The sequence below is a fragment of the Danio rerio genome, chromosome 4 (assembly GCF_052040795.2).
Source record: "Danio rerio strain M-AB ecotype USA chromosome 4, GRCz13ab, whole genome shotgun sequence".
In the NCBI taxonomy this organism is placed as follows: Eukaryota; Metazoa; Chordata; class Actinopteri; order Cypriniformes; family Danionidae; genus Danio; species Danio rerio.
Window position 1 is genome coordinate 41300925 of NC_141024.2, and position 21197 is coordinate 41322121.

Consider the following 21197-nt stretch of genomic DNA (forward strand, 5'->3'; position numbering starts at 1 on the left):
CTTATAGACAATAACCCGTCTTTTTTCCCCTTTATTTCACCTCACATTTAATTCTGTTCTTATTCCAGTGATTAGTTACAGGAGGCCAGTGCCGCCCCACTGCTTTTTGACACACCTCCAAGTGTTTCAACTAGGTCCGGTACTCGACCTAAAAGAGGTCTGCTTGTGTGGTTTCTCCCTCTTTCTAATATTACGCCGTGTCCAAGGCCAGCTCCGCACGTATTTGTTTTAAAAGACGGCAATTAATTATGAAAGTTGTCACTCATAAGTAGAGCCATCTGAAGCTAACGTTAGTACCTGTGGTCTCATTGGGAGAAAGGTACTTGTACAATTGTTAAATACAGTTTTTATGGACTTACTGGTCTCTTCATTACCTGGCTAGCACGTTTTAGCGCCCTTTCCCTTCAACAGACTGATGTGTCACTTTTGACAGAGAAAGTTAAGAGGTCCGTTAAACTCACATTATAGCCTGAGAAATTAAAAACCAACGATGGTGCAGCTTCAGGTCTCAGTCTGTTGGTGCAACGACTGACTAATTTTTCTGACTCAAAGATCTTCTCAGTGTAATTTTCCTCCAAAAAATGATCACTGCATACTTGTGCCTCTGGGCCCATAGGAGGGTTTTTCCTTTTTTATCGCCGCTAGCCAGTGAAGCAGTGTTGTTCTGCGTTTATGTGGCAGTTTATGAAAATAACTAATTTGCCCTTAGCTTTTACACTGTAGAAATTATTTTTACATCCAGAAGCAATACAGTAGTGCCCATTGATGGCCCATTGCCAGACATTGATGGAAATGGTGAGATTGACGAGTAAACATACATAATGTAAGTAGTGTATGGAAATATATTTTTATATTGAATTGCAGATTTAAAATACATACAGTATACAATAGGGGTTCATAATTTAACAAGTTGTAAACCTTTTATTCATTAAACACCCCAAATAAAACCAAAGACTGAATAAGAGTACTAATGTACTTAGGTGCATGTACATTTGCAGGTTGCATTAGGTTGTCACCACCCTTGCAAAATTCTTTATATGTATACAATACTTGAAGAAAAGTACATCGTAAACTCAATATACTTACGTGGTTCTTTGCGTGTTGAATATCTTATTGTTACCCCCTTCTTACCCAAACATTATGGTTTGTTTCTTTGCAATTTAAAGAGAAGTACACCGTAAATTCAATATACTTACGGGGTACTTTTCGTGTTGAATATCTGGTAGTTACTCCCTTATTGCCCAAGCATTACAGTTTGTTTCCTTTATATCCACACATGTTATTTATACTTAAACTGTACATACAGAAAATTACACCGTTATTTCACTGTACTTGCGTGGTAATTTTCGTGTTTAATATCTGGTTGTTACCCTCTTAACACTCAAGCTTTACAGTTTGTTCCCTAATACCTACATATACGTTTATTAAACTTATACAATATGTACAGAAATGTACACTGTTATTTCACTGTACTTACGCGGTACTTTGCGGGTTGTAAAAGAAAGTGTTACCTAAAAGTCTTCTCACTCAAGCACATATACTCGTTCACACCAGTGTGGATCTTCATGTGTTCATTAAGGTTTGCTGATCGGCTGAAACTCATCCCACACCAAAGCTGCGGTCACACTAGAGTTGTATGTTGTATGGTACTGCGAAAAGGGGTGGAATTAAAAAAGATGATTAGATATTAAAAAGGTGAGCGATTGGTCCATATTTTAAATTTCTGTCCAGAGAGGTCATGTTTTGATCTTCCATTGGTCTCGCACAGTCAAGTGATGCAATTTTGCAGGTCAGAATTCACCAAGCTTGAACTTTGCAATGCAGTGAACTGCGAAACGTGATGCACAAACTTGCGTTTCCGGTCTGACACATTTGTGTGCCTATGAATGGAAGTCTATGGGGAGAAACGTCCAATATGACCGCGGCTTAAGTGCAAATGAACAATTTCTTACCAGTGTGAATCATCATGTGTAGTTTAAGGGATGATGAGTGGATGAAACTCTTCCCACACTGAGTGCAAGTGAATGATTTCTCTCTAGTGTGGACCCTCATGTGTAGATTAAGGTGTGATAATTGGCTGAAACTCTTCCCACACTGAGTGCATGTAAATGGTTTCTCTCCCGTGTGGATCCTCATGTGTTTATAAAAGTTTGAAGAGCAGCGGAAACTCTTCCCACACTGAGTGCATGTGAATGGTTTCTCTCCAGTGTGGATCCTCATGTGGTTATAAAGGGATGATGATTGGCTGAAACTCTTCCCACACTGAGTGCATGTAAATGGTTTCACTCCAGTGTGGATCCTCATGTGTTGATTAAGGTTCGAAGCGCAACTGAAACTCTTACCACACTGAGAGCATGTGAATGGTTTCTCTCCAGTGTGGATCATCATGTGGTTATAAAGGGAAGATGACAGGCTGAAACTCTTCCCACACTGAGTGCATGTGAATGGTTTCTCTCCAGAGTGGAACCTCATGTGTTGATTAAGGTGTGATGATTGGCTGAAACTCTTCCCACACTGAGTGCATGTGAATGGTTTCTCTCCAGTGTGGATCCTCATGTGTTGATTAAGGTGTGATGATTGGCTGAAACTCTTACCACACTGAGTGCATGTGAATGGTTTCTCTCCAGTGTGGATCATCATGTGAATATTAAGTTTGCTTTTGCTTGCAAAACTCTTTCCACACTGAGAGCACATGAAATGATTCTTGTCTCTCCTTTTCAAAATATCATCAGTCTGTAAATGAGTTTTTTCCTCAATTTTAAGATGATGTTCCTCCTCTTTACACCCCTCATTCTCTTCAATTAGGTCTGAAATAAATAAAAAATTAGTTTTCATTAAGTCTTAAAAACTCTCATCAAAAGCTGAAAAGTGAAAAGACACTGAAAACATTGGCTACACACACTGTAATTTTGATGCACATTAAATGTAAAATAAATCAGATCATATTTTGTTCGGTCCATTAACGTGTACACATTTAAGCAGATTCAAATCAATCTATCTTTATCTAGTATCTTTAACAATGTAAATTTTATCAAAGCAGAAGTTATAGTAAATTGAAACTGTGTCAGTCCAGTTTTCAGAGTTTCTTACATAATTGATCACAAGTCATTTGGTCATATTGATATGGGTGCTTTCACACCTGTGAATCGATTCAGTTGTTCCAAAACAGAGATTACAATTGTTACATTGTTGCTTTTTGCTCTTGGAGCGGTTCGCTTTTACACTGCAAAGTTTCTAATCGGACCAAAAGAGCTAAAACAAGTCACGTGCGAGTAAACTCTCCTTACATTGGTCAGAGTGTCAGGGTTTATTTTGCAGCGTCCCGCTAAGCTGTCAGGAGAGGTGGTGGTTTGATGGTGATTGACAGGGTGCGCGCGCGTGACGTGTCTGAGGGGAGACGCGGTGGGGAGGGGTGAGGGTGCGCGACGTAGCCTATTTGAGGACCGGGAGGGAGACGCAAGATTACCAGGAGATCATCACTCGTTTGCCGGCATCCGGAGACTCGCGAAACTTCTCGCCCTACTCATAATTCTCTCTTCATATAGCCGTAAGCCTTATACATATCCATAAAACACTGTGATATAACCGCGCTCGGATCAGATCGCTTTCTCACTGCAATCGAACCGCTCCAGGGTTCGTTTCAATCGAGCCGAGACCACCTCATTCAAGCGATCTCGGAGCGGTTATTTTGGCGCGGAACAGAGCGCGATTGCCCTGTTCACATATGCCAATCGAACCGCGCTAACTGGGCAAACGAGATATGTTCCAAAACAAAAGTGTAGGTGTGAAAGCACCCTAAGACACAGATTTGAAAGCTGTAAATGGCCTCTTTTTATTCATTTTTATTCATAATTACAACAAAATGTTTTTCAAAAATGTGTAAAGCAGACAGGGAACACTAGTTCATTCTGTGGCTGACTGGCAAACACACCAGAAAAAAAGTTCTGGGGTAACAACTGAACAAACAGCAGAATATTCGCCTTGCAGACATGATATATACCTGTACAGCATCTGCATAAAGGCTGGAATTTGCACCTTTCCCCTCGTGTGCTGTTGGGTCATTTTCATCTATTCTGGGGGGATTTTGAGAGATAAAACTTTCTCTGTGTTTCAGCAAATGGACTGATATTTGGGGACATATTATTCTGACATATTCTGGAACAATGCTTTGAAAAAAAAAACTCAATACAATCTGGCTAAATTTACTCCCTTTTCATTATATTCATGACTGTTTTTTCTCCATTGGCCTCTTTTATAACAAAAAAAATTATTGCAAAGCCATGACAGCATATAATCATGCATTTATGATTGTTGGTGTTTTCTGTGATGACAGTCTACATTTTTTAATTGGTCTCCACCCATGAGACGGCAAAAAGGAAATGGGTGAGAGTATAAAGGAAGAAGAGGAGAGTTGAAGAGGTTGAGTGAACTCTTGCAGTGCAGGGAAACGAGAAGAGAAACCAGGTCGAGACGAGCAGTGTAAACACTGTAAAATCTTCAGAGTAAAATTTACTCAGTTCAGATAACATTTGGTCCCTCTCTAAGTTGAGCAAAATTTACTCAGCAGCAGAGTTAAAGTTAATGAGACAATGATGGGGTTAATTAAGTGATGATTGAGCACTGATGATGAACACCTGCTGTTAATAAGCAGAAACAGAAGAGAAACACAAAACTACATCTACCTTCAGTCACACCCGTAGATTAAATAAACTGAAATAAAACATCAAATCTCTCAAAATCTCAGCAAAGGATCATTAAGTAACTCCACAAACGGCAGCTTTATTTATTAACAACATGTTTGGCCTTATTTCTGCCATACTCTATAAAATTGGATATAGTGATAATATTAAGAATTAACTTTTTTTTTCAACATTAAAAAAAAAAAACAAAAAAACACTTTTTGTGTTTAAGCTGTCACCATTGAGGAGAACAGTAGCTGCTTTACTTGGACTCTGACTCAATTTCTAATGTTAGTTTCTCTTTGTTTGCCAAATGTGTATTATGACAAATGTTGTATAAAGAGAGCAATTGTGCTCTAGATCATTGACTTTGTGGTGGTTTAGTCACTGGTCAAATCAGTAAAATTGGTTTTGACCTATTAAGTTTCAATGATGTATCACAAAAGGAGCACTGTATTAAGAAAATGTAGCTCACCAATACTTTTGTCAGATCATAAAACAGATTTAACATCTGAAACACTTAAAACCCACAGACATAAAGAATCAGCGTATGCTTCTCAACTATGGTGTTTTTTTTTTTCCTACAGTGCATGCTGGGAACTATGGATGAATGTCGTATGATTGTCTTAACATGCACTGCATCCAAAAAAAAAAAAAAAAAAAACTAACCACTGTTGAGATAGATACGCTGATTATTGATGTCTGTGTCTCTAAAGTGATTCAGATGCTCAATGTATTTTAATATAACGCCACAGCTGACATCCATTTTCTTAAAAAACACTGAATTTTGTTTGTTATATAATATACCATCATCTAATCATAATTTCTTGTACAGTTGCTCTTATCACGAGTAAGAATCCACACAGGATCAATCAACTTGATCTCATGAGCTCTCTTTACACTTGTCATTGCAAGTAAAGAAAATTAATATTAGAAATCGAGTCCAAGTAAATCAACCACTTTTCTCCATGATGGTGACATTAGGCGAAAAAAAAACATGTTTTTTTTTGTAATATGTAAATAACTAAAACGGTTAATTCTCAATAAAACTTATATGGACTTTTGTGAACATCTGACAGAAAGAAAGTCAATCAGATAACCAATGAGCGAAGCTGCTGCTGCTTCTCTTCTGTTTCTGCTTATTAACAGTATTAAGTTATTAACTTAAAAAGTTAATTCTTAATATTATCACTATATGGAATTTTATAGAGTGTGCCAGAAATAAGGCCAAACAGGTTGTTAATAAGTAAAGCTGCTGTTTGTGGAGTTACCTAATGATCCTTTGCTGAGATTTTGAGAGATTTGATGTTTTATTTCAGTTTATTTAATCTACGGCTGTGACTGAAGGTAGATGTAGTTTTGTGTTTCTCTTCTGTTTCTGCTTATTAACAGCAGGTGTTCATCATCAGTGCTCAATCATCACTTAATTAACCCCATCATTGTCTCATTAACTTTAACTCTGCTGCTGAGTAAATTTTGCTCAATTTAGAGAGGGACCAAATGTTATCTGAACTGAGTAAATTTTACTCTGAAGATTTTACTGTGAACTTAACAACTGGCTGTGAGAAACAAAAAGCAAAAGTATGTATTGAAGCAATAGGGCAAAGACTGCTGTCTTATTACTGAAGTGCTCGTGATGTTGGCAAAGACTTCAGTGCAGTGTGTCCTGAACAAAATCAACTTACCAATTTATCTCGCTGGCATGGAGTCAGCTGCCAACTCACCAGCCCGGTTCAATGACGCCCTCAACCTTCCAATCCACACCTCCACATTCGCTATTTCCCTTGATCCCTCCGCTCCGTGATTAAGAAGCAAAAGTTTTTGTTTTCTTTGCCCAAATTCTCATTTTGTTTCTCTTGTTAAGTTTTCTCCCTGTACTATTATAATCAGTATTATTTTTCGTTTTCAATTCTGACAAATCTGCTGGCCTGAAATAATTAGCATTTTTTTTTCTTTTGACGCGAATGGTGCGGTGTGAATGGCACGATACACATGAATGACGCGGTGCGAATTGAGCGTTTTGTGCGTTTCACGTGAAATGCTAGAGTTCAAAAATATGAACTTTAGCGGACATTCACACTGCATTAACCAATCAGGAGCTTGCTCTTGTGGGGGTGTGATTGTGATGTAGCGCCTGTTGTTGGTGTCTCGGGGGAACTTGGCTGGGTCAATTGGCATTTCTCTGTGGAGTTTGCATGTTCTCCCTGCATTCGCGTGGGTTTCTCGCACAGTCCAAAGACATGTGGTACAGGTCAATTGGGTAGGCTAAATTGTTTGTAGTGTATGAGTGTGTATGGATGTTTCCCCAGAGATGGGTTGCGACTGGAAGGGCATTCACTGCGTAAAACATGTGCTGGATAAGGTTGCAGTCCATTCCACTGTGGCGACCCCGGATTAATAAAGAGACAAAGCCGAAAAGAAAAGGAATGAATGTTTTTACTTATGTTATATAGCGCCAGTGCTCAAGGATGCAACAAACATTAGGAGAACGAGAAAAGCAATAACTTTAAGAGCGCGGTTCACTTGGGCTTTGGCGCGGTACGCTTGTAGTGTGAGTGCAAAACGCACCAAAGCCTGAAACTGAAAGCTTGACGTGACTTTTATGTGACTGTTTCATATATATTTATTAATCAATCTTACTGTTGAATGAACGCAAACTGTTGTAGTTTATTAAATTAACAAACCCCTCACTGCAAGACAGCTGCGCACCTTCAGCAAACCTCCTCATTCTTGCAGCACGAGTACTTTATGATTTTTTATGAGCGCCAAAAGTGGTGGATCTGTTCGGCAAAATATCTGACTGCATGTCACCGCATCCCTAAAGATCCCACGACTGGCACGATATAACTAAAGAAATCTCCACTGTGCTGAGCAAGAATGCTCACTGAACAGCGCAGCATCGTTGACGTAAGCGTGCCCAGGCCCGATTGTCGGGGGAAATGGGAGGGGGGACAAGCGTGCTTTGGCCCGGTTCGAGGCAACTGTACATAGTGTGACTACGGCTTAATAATACATAAAAAAGAATGACAAAAGACATGAGAACAAGTAACAAGAAAGAAACTCATTCCTGTCTTTCAATAAGTGCTTATGTGCATTTAGGAGAACTAGGCATCACACTCAGGGCTGCAAGATGGATTTAATTTAGTATTCTTATTATTAAAATATATCTGAATGAGGATTAAATGACTGAGTTGGTCTTTAAGAATGAAAACCAACCTGTTTGTTCCTGCAGATCTTCCTGTTTGACTGTGAAAGTTTCTTCAATCTTCACATCTTCACTCTCCTCTTTAATAAACGCCATCTTTATAACAGTGTGGAGATCAGTCGCTTCAGCAGGAGTTTTTCTCTGCGTTTGGACACTTTATCCTGTTTAAAATGAACAAAACAATAAAAATGTCTTGTTTAAAATAAATAAAACAATGAACAGAAACAAAATAACTTCTCTTAAACACTTGCTTCAACAGTTTCTTAATAAGAGAGTCATTAACAAAAAGAAATCAGGCAAGTCTGAGCAAGAAACAATAGCCACCAATGAGCTGATTAAAACTAGTACTCCATTTATTATAGTGGTGTATACTTAGAATGAAATAATATTATGCTATTTAATAAATTAAATATTCATTAAAAGACTCATTAAAAGACGTATTACACACATCTCTGTTAACTTATTAAAACAATAGCCCTCATTACTGTGAGTAAAATAGTACTTTGTTGTATAAAGGGTCAAATAATAACATCAACAGCAGGTGTATGCATAGGATGAAAACCTAAAACTTTAATCAATCGGTTTATATTTATGTAAAAGTTTTAAAACACAAACCTTTGTCCAGTTGAATCCAGCGCAAGGGTGGCGCAGCCTTATGACGTCATACGTCACGCCAAAATAAAAGTCTTTTCTTTTGTTTAGCTTTTTTGCCACTCACTGTTGCAGTCATGACTTCCTGCTATTTTTCTCCCTCGGTTTCTACTTCACACTTGCGCTCTCTCTCACACACAGACACAGATATTCAGTATTTGAAGTTAATAAAAACCTTTAATCTAACACTTTTAGGACAACTTTGAAAAACGTTTTTAGGGTCATTAACACCATAAAGTGCCTTTGAGACATCAACATTTTCAAGATTTTTAAGAAATGAATGTTGGTCAAGCTCCTGCACTTTTTACAAACAATCTACAAGCAGAAAAACAGGAAACAAACCTCAAACCCTTGTCAAAAAATCCTTAAGGATTCCAGTAGGATTTCTTTTATAGGATTCCAATTAGAATTTATATCATAGTTTGGAACCTTTCCTAAAGGATTCCAATAGGATTTCTGTATTAGATTCCAAGTAGATTCCAAGTAGATTTCACTGAAATTCTTAAAGGAATCCTGTACAGAAATCCTATTGGAATTCTTTACGAAAGTTTCCAAAACATGATAGAAATTCCAATAGGATTTCTGCATAGGATTCCATGTAGAATTTCTATATATTTTTGGAACCTTAAAACCTAAAGGAATCCATTCGATTTTCTAATACAACTTAAAGGACAAGTATATAGGATTTTAATTAAATTTTTATGGAATCCTAAATGTAGACTTTTCTTTTGTATCTGTGACTGTCTTTTGAAAACTCAACTTGACACCTTAATAATTGTGCAAACCTTTGATAATATTGATTGGGCAACAAAATGATGTCCTGTTGTTTCAACATTGTTCATTTTTAATTCACTTTTCTTTTATATTTACAGATAAAAAAATATTCACACACAAAGTTCTAAAAAAAATACACAAAATTGTGGTGTCTTTTTTGTCATTTTGCACTCATCAGTGCATTTTTGGGAGATGGCCTTCCTTATTTGGCTGGCTTCAACATTATATTTATTTTTGATGTAACCTGTCAGAGAAAAGAAAACGAAACATATTTAGACACACCTCCATCTGACAGCAAAACACCCCCCAGCCACAGCACTCAGCAGTACCCAAACCAGCCACGGCTTATTTAAAAATGTACATTTAAAAATGTTTACTTTATATTTGATTTAAGAGATGAATCTAAACTGTTTAACAAAACTAATAACTAGCAAAGCAAAAATTAAACCTGACTCCACATAACACACATATTTAAATATTTAAAAATTTATAAATGTCTGACCATAATTAATACTTAATTAATACCATTTATTTACTTATTTTATTTGAAATATCTTATAAATTTTTTTCTATCTGCCAAGTGAATAATACTCTGATAAATAATTGACAAATTTATTTTAACGCTAAATCTCAAGCCCTGACAAAGTTTTTAAAGTAGATAGCAAAATCCTGAGTGTAATAATACAATTTTTAATATCTTAAAATATGACAGTATTTCCAAAATATTTTTTTAGGAAAAAAACTTACCGATGATGTCACAGACTTTTTGGAGTCCAGCCGTGGCTTAACTGCTTTGTCTCTGAAGGCCTTTGAACATTTGCCATTGTAGCAGTGTGTACCAAGGGTGTTGCTTCCAAACACGGCTACTAGTAGATCTTTTGTGGCCTTTTTGGGGTCAGTCCAATTCAATGGGAAAACTGTTCACCTGTGATTGAATTATTGGGGCCAATTCTCACCTAAAAATAGTGATCAAAAATTGAACAAGAAAATAGTTTAAACATTTTTAGAGCTGCTTCAACAGCAAACGGTGAATTCTAAGATCAAGAACATCAAAGTTGTATAATCATAATAATGACAAAAATATGGAATTTCTGTTTCTTGCATTAAATAATAAATTCCATGGTCTGTTGAAATTATTGATTCTGATTGACTGGAATGTGTCCAATATAAGAAATTAATTTAATATTTTATTCATTCCTTTAATCAATCAGGGGCCACCACAGCGGAATGAACTGCCAACTTATCCAGGATATGTTTTACGCAGTGGATGCCCTTCCAGCTGAACCCATCACTGGAAACCATTCATACACACTTATTTACACATATACACTATGGACAATTGTTTAGCCTACCCAATTCACCTGTACCGCATGTTTTTGGACTTGTGGGGGAAACGGGAACACCCGAAGAAAACCCACGTGAACGCAGGGAGAACATGCACACTCCACACAGAAATGCCAACTGACCCAGCCGAGGCTCGACCCAGCGGCTTTCTTGCTGTGAGGCAACAGCACTACCTAGTGCACCACTGCGACTCCCTAATTTAATATGCATTATAGTATATTATTTATATATAATATTATAAAATGTATGAACTGAATGCACAGGTAATTCCAGTCAGTTTTGTTCAAAAGTTCAAAATAAATACACTTCCCTTTAACATTAGAAGTAACCATAGTGAACCAAAGTTCCCTTGTAAAGCAAACACTGTTCACAATAATGTTGGCATTAAACAAAGTAATATGTTGTGCATTTTAGTAAACATCTGACAGAAATAAAGTCAAGTATGTTAACAATAAGAAAAGATGATGTTTGTTGAGTTGTTTACAATAGGACAAAAAGAAAAGTTTTTTATGGAAATAAAAAAAGCCATATAGTCCAGTCCAGGGGTGACCAACCCTGTTCCTGGAGATAGACCTTCCTGCAGATTTCAGTTGCAACCCCTATCAAACACACCTGCCTGTAATTATCAAGTGCTGTTCAGGTCCTAATTAACTGATTCAGGTGTGTTTGATCAGGGTTTGAGCTGATCTCTTTAGGAAGGTCGATCTCCAGGAACAGGGTTGAGCACCCCTGGTCCAGTCTTACTATAACCAATAACTTATACACTGCAAATTTTAGAGAGTAGATTTAACTACCTAAGAGTTATAATTAACACTCCCTCAGATTTTATATGGGAACCACTATAAAAGTTTTAAAAATAAAATTATCAACACTGAGAGAGTGTTAATTGGCAAACTCTTATAGTGTAAAATAGCTGTTTAATTTACGAAAAAATACCAGCAGCTGTGGTTACCAGAATTTTTCTGTATACATTTACGAAAAATAACCATATTTCATGAACTGATACAATGTTTAGTTTACAAAATCATAGCTTAGTGCACAAAAGTGTAAAGTCATTAGATGTATTAATATGTTCATGTGTGATTGCAGTTAGCGACCAGATTTTGACTGCATTAGTAACTACACAGTTACCTTTAAACAAAAGAAGATGCAGCATAACATCAAATACTTTCAGTTCATCTTGTACTTGAACACAGACACTACTATCCTCCACAATGGTGACACAAAAACCGTTTTGCTGTTTTATTTTTCCTTTCTTCAGGGGTGGACTGGGACTAAAAATCGAGAAGCCCCTGTCTGCAGCTCGCAGATCTGGGCGGGGATGAATGTGGGGCGGGGCTGCACATTCAGCCACGCCCATCTGTAATTTCATTGGTTAGTGGAAACGTAATAGCGTGAATGCCCACTACGTGGTGTCAGTAAACAGGAAATGCATGTACAATTTCTTAAATATTGTTTTTATTGTTAATAAACACAGAAATGCACAAAAGTGGACATTCTTGCTGAGCGTTTTATATGTTAATTATGTTAACAGTTATGTGAATTTCATAATGGTATTTTTCCTGCTAAAAAATATTACAAAAGACTCAAAAGACTCTTTTCACAATGGTGTCACTTCAGAAATGCAGTGATTTTAGTTCTGATATTTTAATGGTTTATTATTTTGCTTCAAAATGCAAATGCATATTGCATATTTACAACAAATAAAGATGGAGAGAGAAAAAATAAATAAATAAATAAAAATGCAGTGTTTTTAGTTCAGTTTAATTTTTTCCCTTTGAATGGAAGAGTTCTCTGGAAAATTTACAATTGAAAATATTAAAATTATACTTTGATTTAAGGCTATTAAAAATATCGGGCATGTGTCCAATTGTTTTTCTTTCAATACTGCACTGCTTTGAGTTTTATTAAGAGCAGGAATAAGCTATTATTTATTAAGGGAAGTATACGTTTGTAACCTTTTTACTTATTAAATCAGATTATTTCATCATATAATGGATTTATTTTTACTTTGATGCTGCTATGAATATACATGTATATGATCTGTTATATGTAAATGTTCCAGCATGAGTAAAATTTTATATTAATTTTTTTCATATTACATGGTGTGTCATCTATGAATGCAATCAATTTCATTATTTATTATTTACTAATCCATTAAAGTTTTGTTCAGTTACTCCATTTGAATGAAGACAGTGCTCTGCTGCCACCTACTGTGTGGTTTTAATATCTGTTCTACAATTTAATTAATGAGTTACAAATAATTTCATAATCTAATATTACTGAATAAAAATGCAGTCTTCTTGTTTTTATTTTTGTATTATTTGTAAATGCAGGGTAAATACTTTAATACCACTTTCTAACAACCCTTCTGTGTCCATTTCTGCACTGTAGAAAATATTTTTTATAATGATTTTGTTTGGTTATTAAGAGTCACATACAACATTGTTATTCTATTTCATTTAATTAGAATATTAAATACACTTAATATTATATTAATAGTGTGGCACAAACGGCCAGTTTATTTTATTACTTATCTATCAGGACACAAATTAATGAAAATAAATTTGACATTAATAAGTGCAGCACTCGTGTAAACTTCTGATTTTTTTTATTTGACAAATCCTGAGAAATAAATACCAACTTCATCTTCAGTAAAACACCAACACAAAGCAATACAGTCAGTTGAAAGTCCCTCTTTCTCGGTTCAAGTAAAAATCTGGCAGATCTGTGTTTTTTAGATGTCAGATGTCTCACCTACAGAACATCTGTGTATGCACATGCACACGTACAAAAGGAAGACTGACAATTTATAGAAAATAATAATAATAATTTAAGATACAGCACTTTGTGATTATTATCTTTAATAAACATAAAAACAATTATATATTTTTTACAGGGAAATTCCACTACAGCATTAGTAACAATCTGCAGTAAAAAGTGCTTGGCATATTCTGTACTCTTTATCATGTGTACACACACACACACACACACACACACACACACAGCCTGCTTCTTGAATTTTGGATTACTGACAATGGCTCGGCGAGGCAGTGGCACAGTATGTAGTGCTGCCACCTCACAGCAAGAGCCTCGCTGGGTCGCTGATTCGAACCTCGGCTCAGTTGGCGTTTCTGTGTGGAGTTTGCATGTTCTCCCTGCCTTCGCCTGGGTTTCCTGCGGGTGCTCCGGTTTCCCCCACAGTCCAAAGACATGCGGTAAAGGTGAATTGGGTAGGCTAAATTGTCTGTAGTGTATGAGTGTGTGTGGATGTTCCCCAGAGATGGGTTGCGGCTGGAAGGGCATCCGCTGCGTAAAAACCTGCTGGATAAGTTGGCGGTCCATTCCGCTGTTGTGACTCCGGATTAATAAAGGGACAAAACCGACAAGAAAATGAATGAATGAATGAATGAATGAATGAATGACAATGGCTCAGAAGGTCCTGGATGTCAGTGAGAGTTGCAGAAATGTCCCATCACCATCCTGTGTGACAACTCTCAGTAGGATACACTACAGGATCTCAGGCGGCATCTGTACAAAATCATCAACATGTTGCTTAACATACAGTATATTAAAGTTAAACTCAAAGAATTAAATTTGTTTATACTAGGCATGCCCCCTCCTCACATTCCCCTTTGCATAAGTTTCATGCATGGGTTATAAAGTAAACAAAAAAAAAAAAGAGAACATGAAGTGTAAATAAATATATTAAAAATTATTAAATGCACAAATCTATTAAAACAAAAGAGAGAAAAAACTGAGGTAAAATAAAACAGAGAATATACTCCACAGGAATCATAGTGATGACTATATATCAATGCCAATGATCTGCAAACAGAATGTAGTGTAGATCAGTAAGTTAAGAATCAAGTTTTATATTGTACATATTTAGCATTAACATTACCAGAGTATATAAATTAGAGAACATGCCACAAAGAAAAATATATTTTGTTATCTTTGATATTAATAAACTTCATGTGATGGACTGTTTTGCTCAAAACTCTTTAAAGTTTACATTATTCTTCTAAGTGAATAAAACCACCAACTGTACGATCAACCTGGAAAACGCCAACCCTAACACAGAAAACTTTTTTTTTTAGGCTTTAAAACTTCATATCTCCTTAAAGGCCTTTAATTAAATAAATGACAAATAATACGTGAGGTGTACTGCACTATAATTTGACCATTTACATGACAGAAGATGTGTACTTACCATGCAGAGATGAAAACCGGAATCGAAAGCATACATTACATCAACGTCTGTTTCCATGAACCAATGAAAGACTTGTAGGCGGAGTGACATGTTCAGTCTCGCCCATTTATGGGCGGGGCTGCATATTCAGCTCCGCCCCATATTCAGCCCCGCCCCGATCTGCGGGCTGCAGACGGGTGTACTTGGAGTGCAATGGCCAAGCCTCGCCCTGGGTGAACCACCTTCTTGATCATGGTATCTCCCCTGCCAGGTAAGTATGAGTTGCCGGGCTGCGCAAATGGCGGCCGCCGTTTTCTATCGGCCGTACTCCAGGGCGGTGATGCCCAGCCACCGAGCATGGGGAATGGGCCCAATAGTATGATCCTGCACAACTGGAGTAGCTGCACTCTCAGGACCGCATGTTTAGGACCGCATTTTTAGGACCCTAGTTTTTTGCGAAAGCGCCACCTACCGGATTGGATGACATAGTGAAACTGCATTTCTAGGACCCGTTTTGTAACTGCGCCACCTACCGAATTGGATTATATAGCGGAAACTTTCAGGCACTTTTATTACAGAGGTTAAAGTGTAAAACGCCTGCTTTAAGTAACAATTTTAAAATGAAACAAATGAATTTACACCTAAAATATAAATTAATAAATAGAGTTGAGTGCCTTAAAAGTCTTAAATTCCTTGAAAAATACTGTATTTTGATGAACCCCATTACATTGAACTAATTAGCTCAGTATTAAGGAAAATAAATTGAAATCAAATGGGATCAGCATTTGCAGTTACTAATTTAAAACCAGGTTGTAAAGGTTTTAGAGAGACAAGACGCAAGGAAGATTCAAGAATGTATATAAATATATATATAAATATAAATATCCACACTTTTATTTTTATTAATGCAATTCAACCACAAAAATGACTCCACTGTTTATTCAGTTGCTGCATTCAGACTGGCTGTAGACTTTAGCTCCTGTGAATGAGAGTGAAGAAGAAAGTTCAAGTATATATATATATATACACACATATACATACATATATACATACATAAATACATACATATAAATACACACACACACACACACACACACACACACACACACACACACACACATACATACATATATATATATACATACACACTGGGGTAAATAAGTATTCAACAAGTTCCCATTTTTCTCAGAAAACATATTTCTAAAGGTGCTATTGACCTGAAAACCGAAGAACAAAATATATATGAATAGAAAACAAATCTAATTACTTTACAAATTGTTATCAACATCTGGTGAAAATTTCAAGTCAACAGCACCTTTATAAATATGTTTTCTGAGAAAAATGGAAATGTGTTGAATATTCAATTCAATTTCAATTAATTTTATCTTTATTTCTAAAGCACTTTTACAATGTAGATTGTGTCAAAGCAGCTTAACATTTATTAAATTCAGTTCAGTTCAGTGTGGTTTAGTATTCACTGCTGAAAGTCCAAACACTAAAAAAAGCAAATCCACTGTTGAGTTAACATATATACCAGTAACAAAAAGGCTCTTTGAGCATTGTGCAAAATTAACCATATTCTGACCTGTAATGATAATCTTTACCAGAAAGAAAGACCTGCTCAGCATCATCCAAAGACCAGCTCCTCAAGACACCCAGAGGATGTACGATGGCCTTTGAAAAAAAAATCATTAAATATGAACTAAAATACCACCACAGAACAGCAAATCATTTTACATGGATTCATAAATGAGTAGCACCCAGCATGCAGTTTATATACTTATTTGGCCAGACATTCCTCTGGAAAATGAACACCACAGATAATCTGCACTTCATCATAGATATGCTATAAACTCAAGAACACAGCTAGCATTTGTAACTGTATTTATAAACTGCTTATCAATGTCTATTAAATGTAGAGTTAATGCTAAACAAATAAAATATTAATAAATTAACTAGTTATTAAATGCTTAATAATTATTTATTTATAGTATGCAGATGTTATAAAGTGTTACTCAACAGTTTGAGATAACCTCAATGAAAATATTCCTGTAGTTTGTTTTCTTTTCCTCCTACAATGAGCCTAAGCAATCCAATCATATTGGCCATCACTTCTTTTTCGCCAGGTAAAACATACCTGATATAAATTAAAGATATGAGACTCTATATGGTTAAGACCTGCAGAATAAGCCTAACTTTCAGAATCTCATTCATCACTGTAAAACGATGACAAAACATCAGGCTAATAACACATACAGTATTGTGGGGCAAACAGGCAGTCAGCACAATTTTTAATGTGCTAATGTAATACAACGAATAACACGAATTCAGTAAAATATAGATAAATCTAAAACTCTTACATCAAACGTGCTTTTACCATCTCAGTTTAATGCATGTCACTAAGCACATTAGCCGTTAAGTCAACAAGCCATTAAATCAACAATGTTTCATTAAACCATGGTCACGAGTTACGAACGACGTATAATCAAACTAGAAAACGAACTCTAGAAAATTATTAACAGTTATAGCAGCTCTCACTCTGGCTGTGTAAAATTATCCATATTTATTATTATAATATTTTATTCTTCTTCTGGAAAAAAAATCGTCACGTAACATTTTTGTCCCAGACCCTTAAAAGTGGGGTAAATCATGCAGGCTAATCTGGCATTTCTGCATAAACTCACAGTATAAAACAGCAGCATTACAAAATAAACACATACTTTAACAGTTTAAAATAAAACTTAATAGAAAAATCGGTACTTACACTTTCCTTGTCATCCGTGTCGTCCATTAGCGCATCCATGATCCAATCCGACAGGTAACGCTGTCACAAAAAACTAGGGTCCTAAAGATGCGGTCCTAAAAATGCGGTCCTGAGAGTGCAGCCACTCCAGTTGTGCAGGATTACCCTTCTCAATGGGCCAGCAACCCCTGTCTCCTGACGGCGCTGTACTTGCAGCAGACGTGCCTGTGCTTGCAAACCACTCGCTAGTAACTGTGGCAACGCATGAAGGGTTTGAGCTTCCTCCAGATGCTTGCTTCGTGTTTGGTCATCAGTTGGGGCTGCCAACACATGGATTCCACTGGACGCCCTCGATCTGGGGATAACAGACCCTCTATGGGGGGAGGGGATCCTCCTGTTCTTTCTTTCTTTTCCTCCATCTGTTTTCTTTCTCTACAGATGCCGCTTTTCTCTGCTTAGTTTCTGATTTGGTCTATTTGGACATGTCGACCTCCGGCTTTGCTGCGGTTCGGACCGCCTTTGCCTAGAGCTCCGTGCTTTGCACTCTCGCCTTGTATATTTCGTGTCCTGTTTTCTTACGTCAGCCTATCAGCACAGTGCTCAAACGACATAGCTTGAAGAACACGACGGGATCTACAAACGTTCCGCAAAAGAGCTTCACTGACGAAAGCGGAAGCGCTAACGGAACAACCTCCCGCTGCAGGCACCTTACATTCCCGAGACGGGAAACCACCGACGGCTGGCTGCGAAATTGCCTCTGGTTCAGATTGGTTTAGAACCGTCCCTCTGCCCAAAACGCCACAGACGTCTGCAAAAGATTGCAGTTCTTGAAACAAAGTTACCTCTGATCCGAGCGGAAGCGTTCGCTTACTTAATGGCAGATAAAATGATGACCTTTCACACGGTCTGCATTCGTTCCGTCAGTAACAGCGGCAGGCCGGCAAATAAAATCCTGACGTTCCACAGGGCACACTCGCTTGGCGGACAAAAGCCACCGGGGGCTCTCTTTGCGTGTTCCTTCACCTGGTCAAACCGCTTTGAGGGGGGACCTTTCGAGTAGTTTTTCGGCGTCTGAACAGACTCTTCTAGCGACGGGTGGGCAGGCCTCCCACAGGCGCGCGCAGCTCTACTGAAGCAAAAGAGGCTTGGCAAAGGACGAGGAAGAGAGGGAAGCGACGCTCCAGCCGGGTCCGGCGCTACCGCCTGAACTCTGTCTTGAACCGCTGTGCTCAGGGGAGAGCGCGAACGCAGTCCCCCACTACCAGAAATTATGCAGTCGAGATTCCCACATTTGGGGAATTCGCAGACATCTGCCCACTGAACGTGCAATGTAAACTGTAGACTGTAGACTCTTGTCCAATGAAAAGCCGCGATTGTCTACAGTTTAATTAGACCCTGGGCCAATCGGAGGGCTGCATTGTCTAAAGTTTCAAATCACGGCCAATCAGCGCTGAGGATTTTCTAAAGTTTCTCTCGCTCTGGACGCTCACAATTTATCGGGTCAGAGAGTTCATCTGCTGTCGAGATAAATTCATATGCTGAAGTGATTTCGTGTGGTAAGTTATTTTTATACTGTTATATTGATGCACAGTATGTTTTGGTCAAGGCACGTTTGAAATATCTCACTCTTTGTGCAGTATTCGTGAGGCTGCGCCTTCAAAAAGTACACCTGTCATAGAGATTTTGTGTGATAAGTTATTTTTATACTGTTATATTGATGCACAGTATGTTTTGGTCACATCACGTTTGAAATATTTCACTCTTTGTGCAGCATTCTATCTGTGTTCGTGAGGCTGCGCCGTCATAAAGTACACCTGTTGTAGTGATTTATAGTGGTAGGTTATTTTTATCCTGTTCTGATAAACAGTATGTTTTGCTCACATCACGTTTGATATATTTTACTGTGTGTGCAGTATTTTGTCTGTGTGTGTGACGCTGCGCCGTCAGACGTTCACCCATTACAGAGATTTTGTGTGGTAAGCTATTTTTATATTGCTAAGATCACATCACGTTTGAAATCTCTCACTCTTTGTGCAGTGTTTGGTCTGTGCTGGTGACGCTTTGCCGTCAGAAAGTTCACCTTTCCAAGATATTTCGTGTGGTAAGCTGTTTTTATACTGTGATATTATTTAAATGCATATTTGGCTGCACAAAACCTGAAAAAGTTTAGCTTTTGTATTATTTTCGACGATCGCGTCGGTTTGATAGCTCAGAATACACAGATGTTTCATTATAATATAGAAACAAACATGCTGATAAATAAATATCCCTTTATATGTAGCAATATATGTTACCATGGCGATTGTTATCATTAGTTGTAACTATGAGAAGTGAAGAACATCTTAATGTAGCAGATGTTTTGCATTAAGCCTTGGTGTACGCCCATTATTAACTGTGGGTTGTTAAGAGGTGTATAAAAGCCTGTCGGAGAATAGTGGAAGTTGCGTCATCGTCCAGCTGACTCCCTGTGGTGGGTGTGTCACTGCCGTGCGTTTGGTATGTAGTGGCTGTTTAAGCCTTATTTTCGCTTTCGTTTCAATTTGTGTTGGGTTTGATTCAGTTTTTCTTGCTCTGGAAGGCTGGTGTCTGTTCGGTTGCTGTTGCACCATAGAGTGGCTACTGTGGGGCGTTGGGAGCTTTGAGAAGTCGCGTTTCCTAGAGCTGAACTCTCCCTCGTGATTCTGTTGACACTTATGCGCGTTCCCGTGACTGCTGTCTTCCCAATCGGTAAGTAGGGCGCTACCGCTCGTACGTTCTGTGCATGTCAAACTACTAGGAGTAGAAACTGATTTCTGTTATATTTTCTAGTTAATTATTAATACGGACGCCTGGCTTTGCCGGAGGGATGACTGGCATCTCGTGTACCCAGACAGCACACATACGTTGGGCCGACGTCGTGCCGATTTTCAAAATTCCATCGGTGCGATGTCGCTCAGGGAGCGTTTGCTAATTGGCAAAATGTCGCCGCGACGTCGGCAAATGATCGGAAACGCTGTCCGGCCGATGTTAGGACGACGCAACCGGAAATACCGGCCGCGCCGCGGAGGCGCTATTCTCAGGCGTTTTGCTCATACTTATGGACCACTAGCTGCAGCAGCTGCTTATTTATAATAAACACGACACACCACTCTCAATAACAGTTGAAGATTTATTAATATTTTCACAAACATACAAATAGATTAACATACTTTTATCACACATAACCACCACGTTTAAAACAAAACCAACAAGTTGTACTATAACCATGGCTAAGCTACTGTGCAATAAAGATTTTAAATACAAAAGTTCATTGCAGCATTTATATTAAGACCATAGGAATATTTACAAGTACTTCAAAACATGTACACTAAGGGTGACTATAGTTTACTATAGTAAAAACACAAATAACGTGTGTAAGCACATGTTATAATGCTTATAATTTCTTAAATAGTGTTAAAGAAAATGCATGTTTCCAAGACTATAATTTTAAAATACAAGATAATTCCAGTCATGTGTTCAGTATCCAAAAGACTTTCTTCAGGGAGTTACAATAATAAAAGAGAACACAAACACAAAATAAATACCAAGCAAACAATATTTACAGTAGTAAATAAAATCATACAAATTAAA

At 37.5% G+C, this 21197-nt stretch overlaps 2 protein-coding genes and 1 non-coding gene across 9 annotated transcripts in view; 1 reads left to right on the forward strand and 2 right to left on the reverse strand.

Moving 5' to 3' along the window:
• Positions 1 to 828: 828 nt before the first annotated feature.
• Positions 829 to 8559, reverse strand: LOC148680748 (uncharacterized). Of its 2 annotated transcripts, XM_088650674.1 has the most exons (4): positions 8500 to 8559; positions 7896 to 8045; positions 1953 to 2807; positions 829 to 1649 (listed from the first exon to the last, which is right to left on the reverse strand). In XM_088650674.1, the coding sequence occupies exons 2-4, from the start codon at positions 7978 to 7980 to the stop codon at positions 1627 to 1629; spliced, it is 963 nt and encodes a 320-aa protein (XP_088506800.1). In that variant the 5' UTR covers positions 7981 to 8045; positions 8500 to 8559; the 3' UTR covers positions 829 to 1626. The 2 variants fall into 2 exon arrangements, with proteins under 2 accessions (XP_088506800.1, XP_088506799.1); XM_088650673.1 differs by having other exon boundaries at positions 829 to 2807.
• Positions 8560 to 18024: 9465 nt separating this feature from the next.
• The window catches only part of LOC148680749 (uncharacterized), a 28074-nt gene continuing 24901 nt past the window's right edge, over positions 18025 to 21197 (forward strand). For 2 of the 6 annotated variants that reach the window (XM_088650091.1, XM_088650093.1), the window contains exons 1-2: positions 20032 to 20084; positions 20167 to 20315. In XM_088650091.1, the coding sequence (XP_088506217.1) occupies positions 20282 to 20315 (34 nt within the window). In that variant the 5' untranslated portion in view covers positions 20032 to 20084; positions 20167 to 20281. Of the gene's footprint in view, positions 19145 to 19359; positions 19424 to 19546; positions 19690 to 20031; positions 20316 to 21197 lie in introns of those variants that run through there. The other 4 variants (XM_088650095.1, XM_088650097.1, XM_088650096.1 and 1 more) reach the window with 4 other exon arrangements.
• On the reverse strand, positions 18819 to 18980 carry LOC148680750 (U1 spliceosomal RNA). Its single transcript, XR_015944433.1, has one exon. It is a non-coding gene; the product is annotated as a U1 spliceosomal RNA (small nuclear RNA).

What these genes read in the sequence shown, in the direction of transcription:
- LOC148680748 (XM_088650673.1), bottom strand. Translation starts at nt 7,980, where the DNA reads ATGGCGTTTATTAAAGAGGAGAGTGAAGATGTGAAGATTGAAGAAACT. An exon ending in AGATCTGCAGGAACAAACAG is followed by an intron (nt 2,808 to 7,895) that starts GTTGGTTTTCAT and finishes TATTTATTTCAG; the next exon opens with ACCTAATTGAAGAGAATGAG.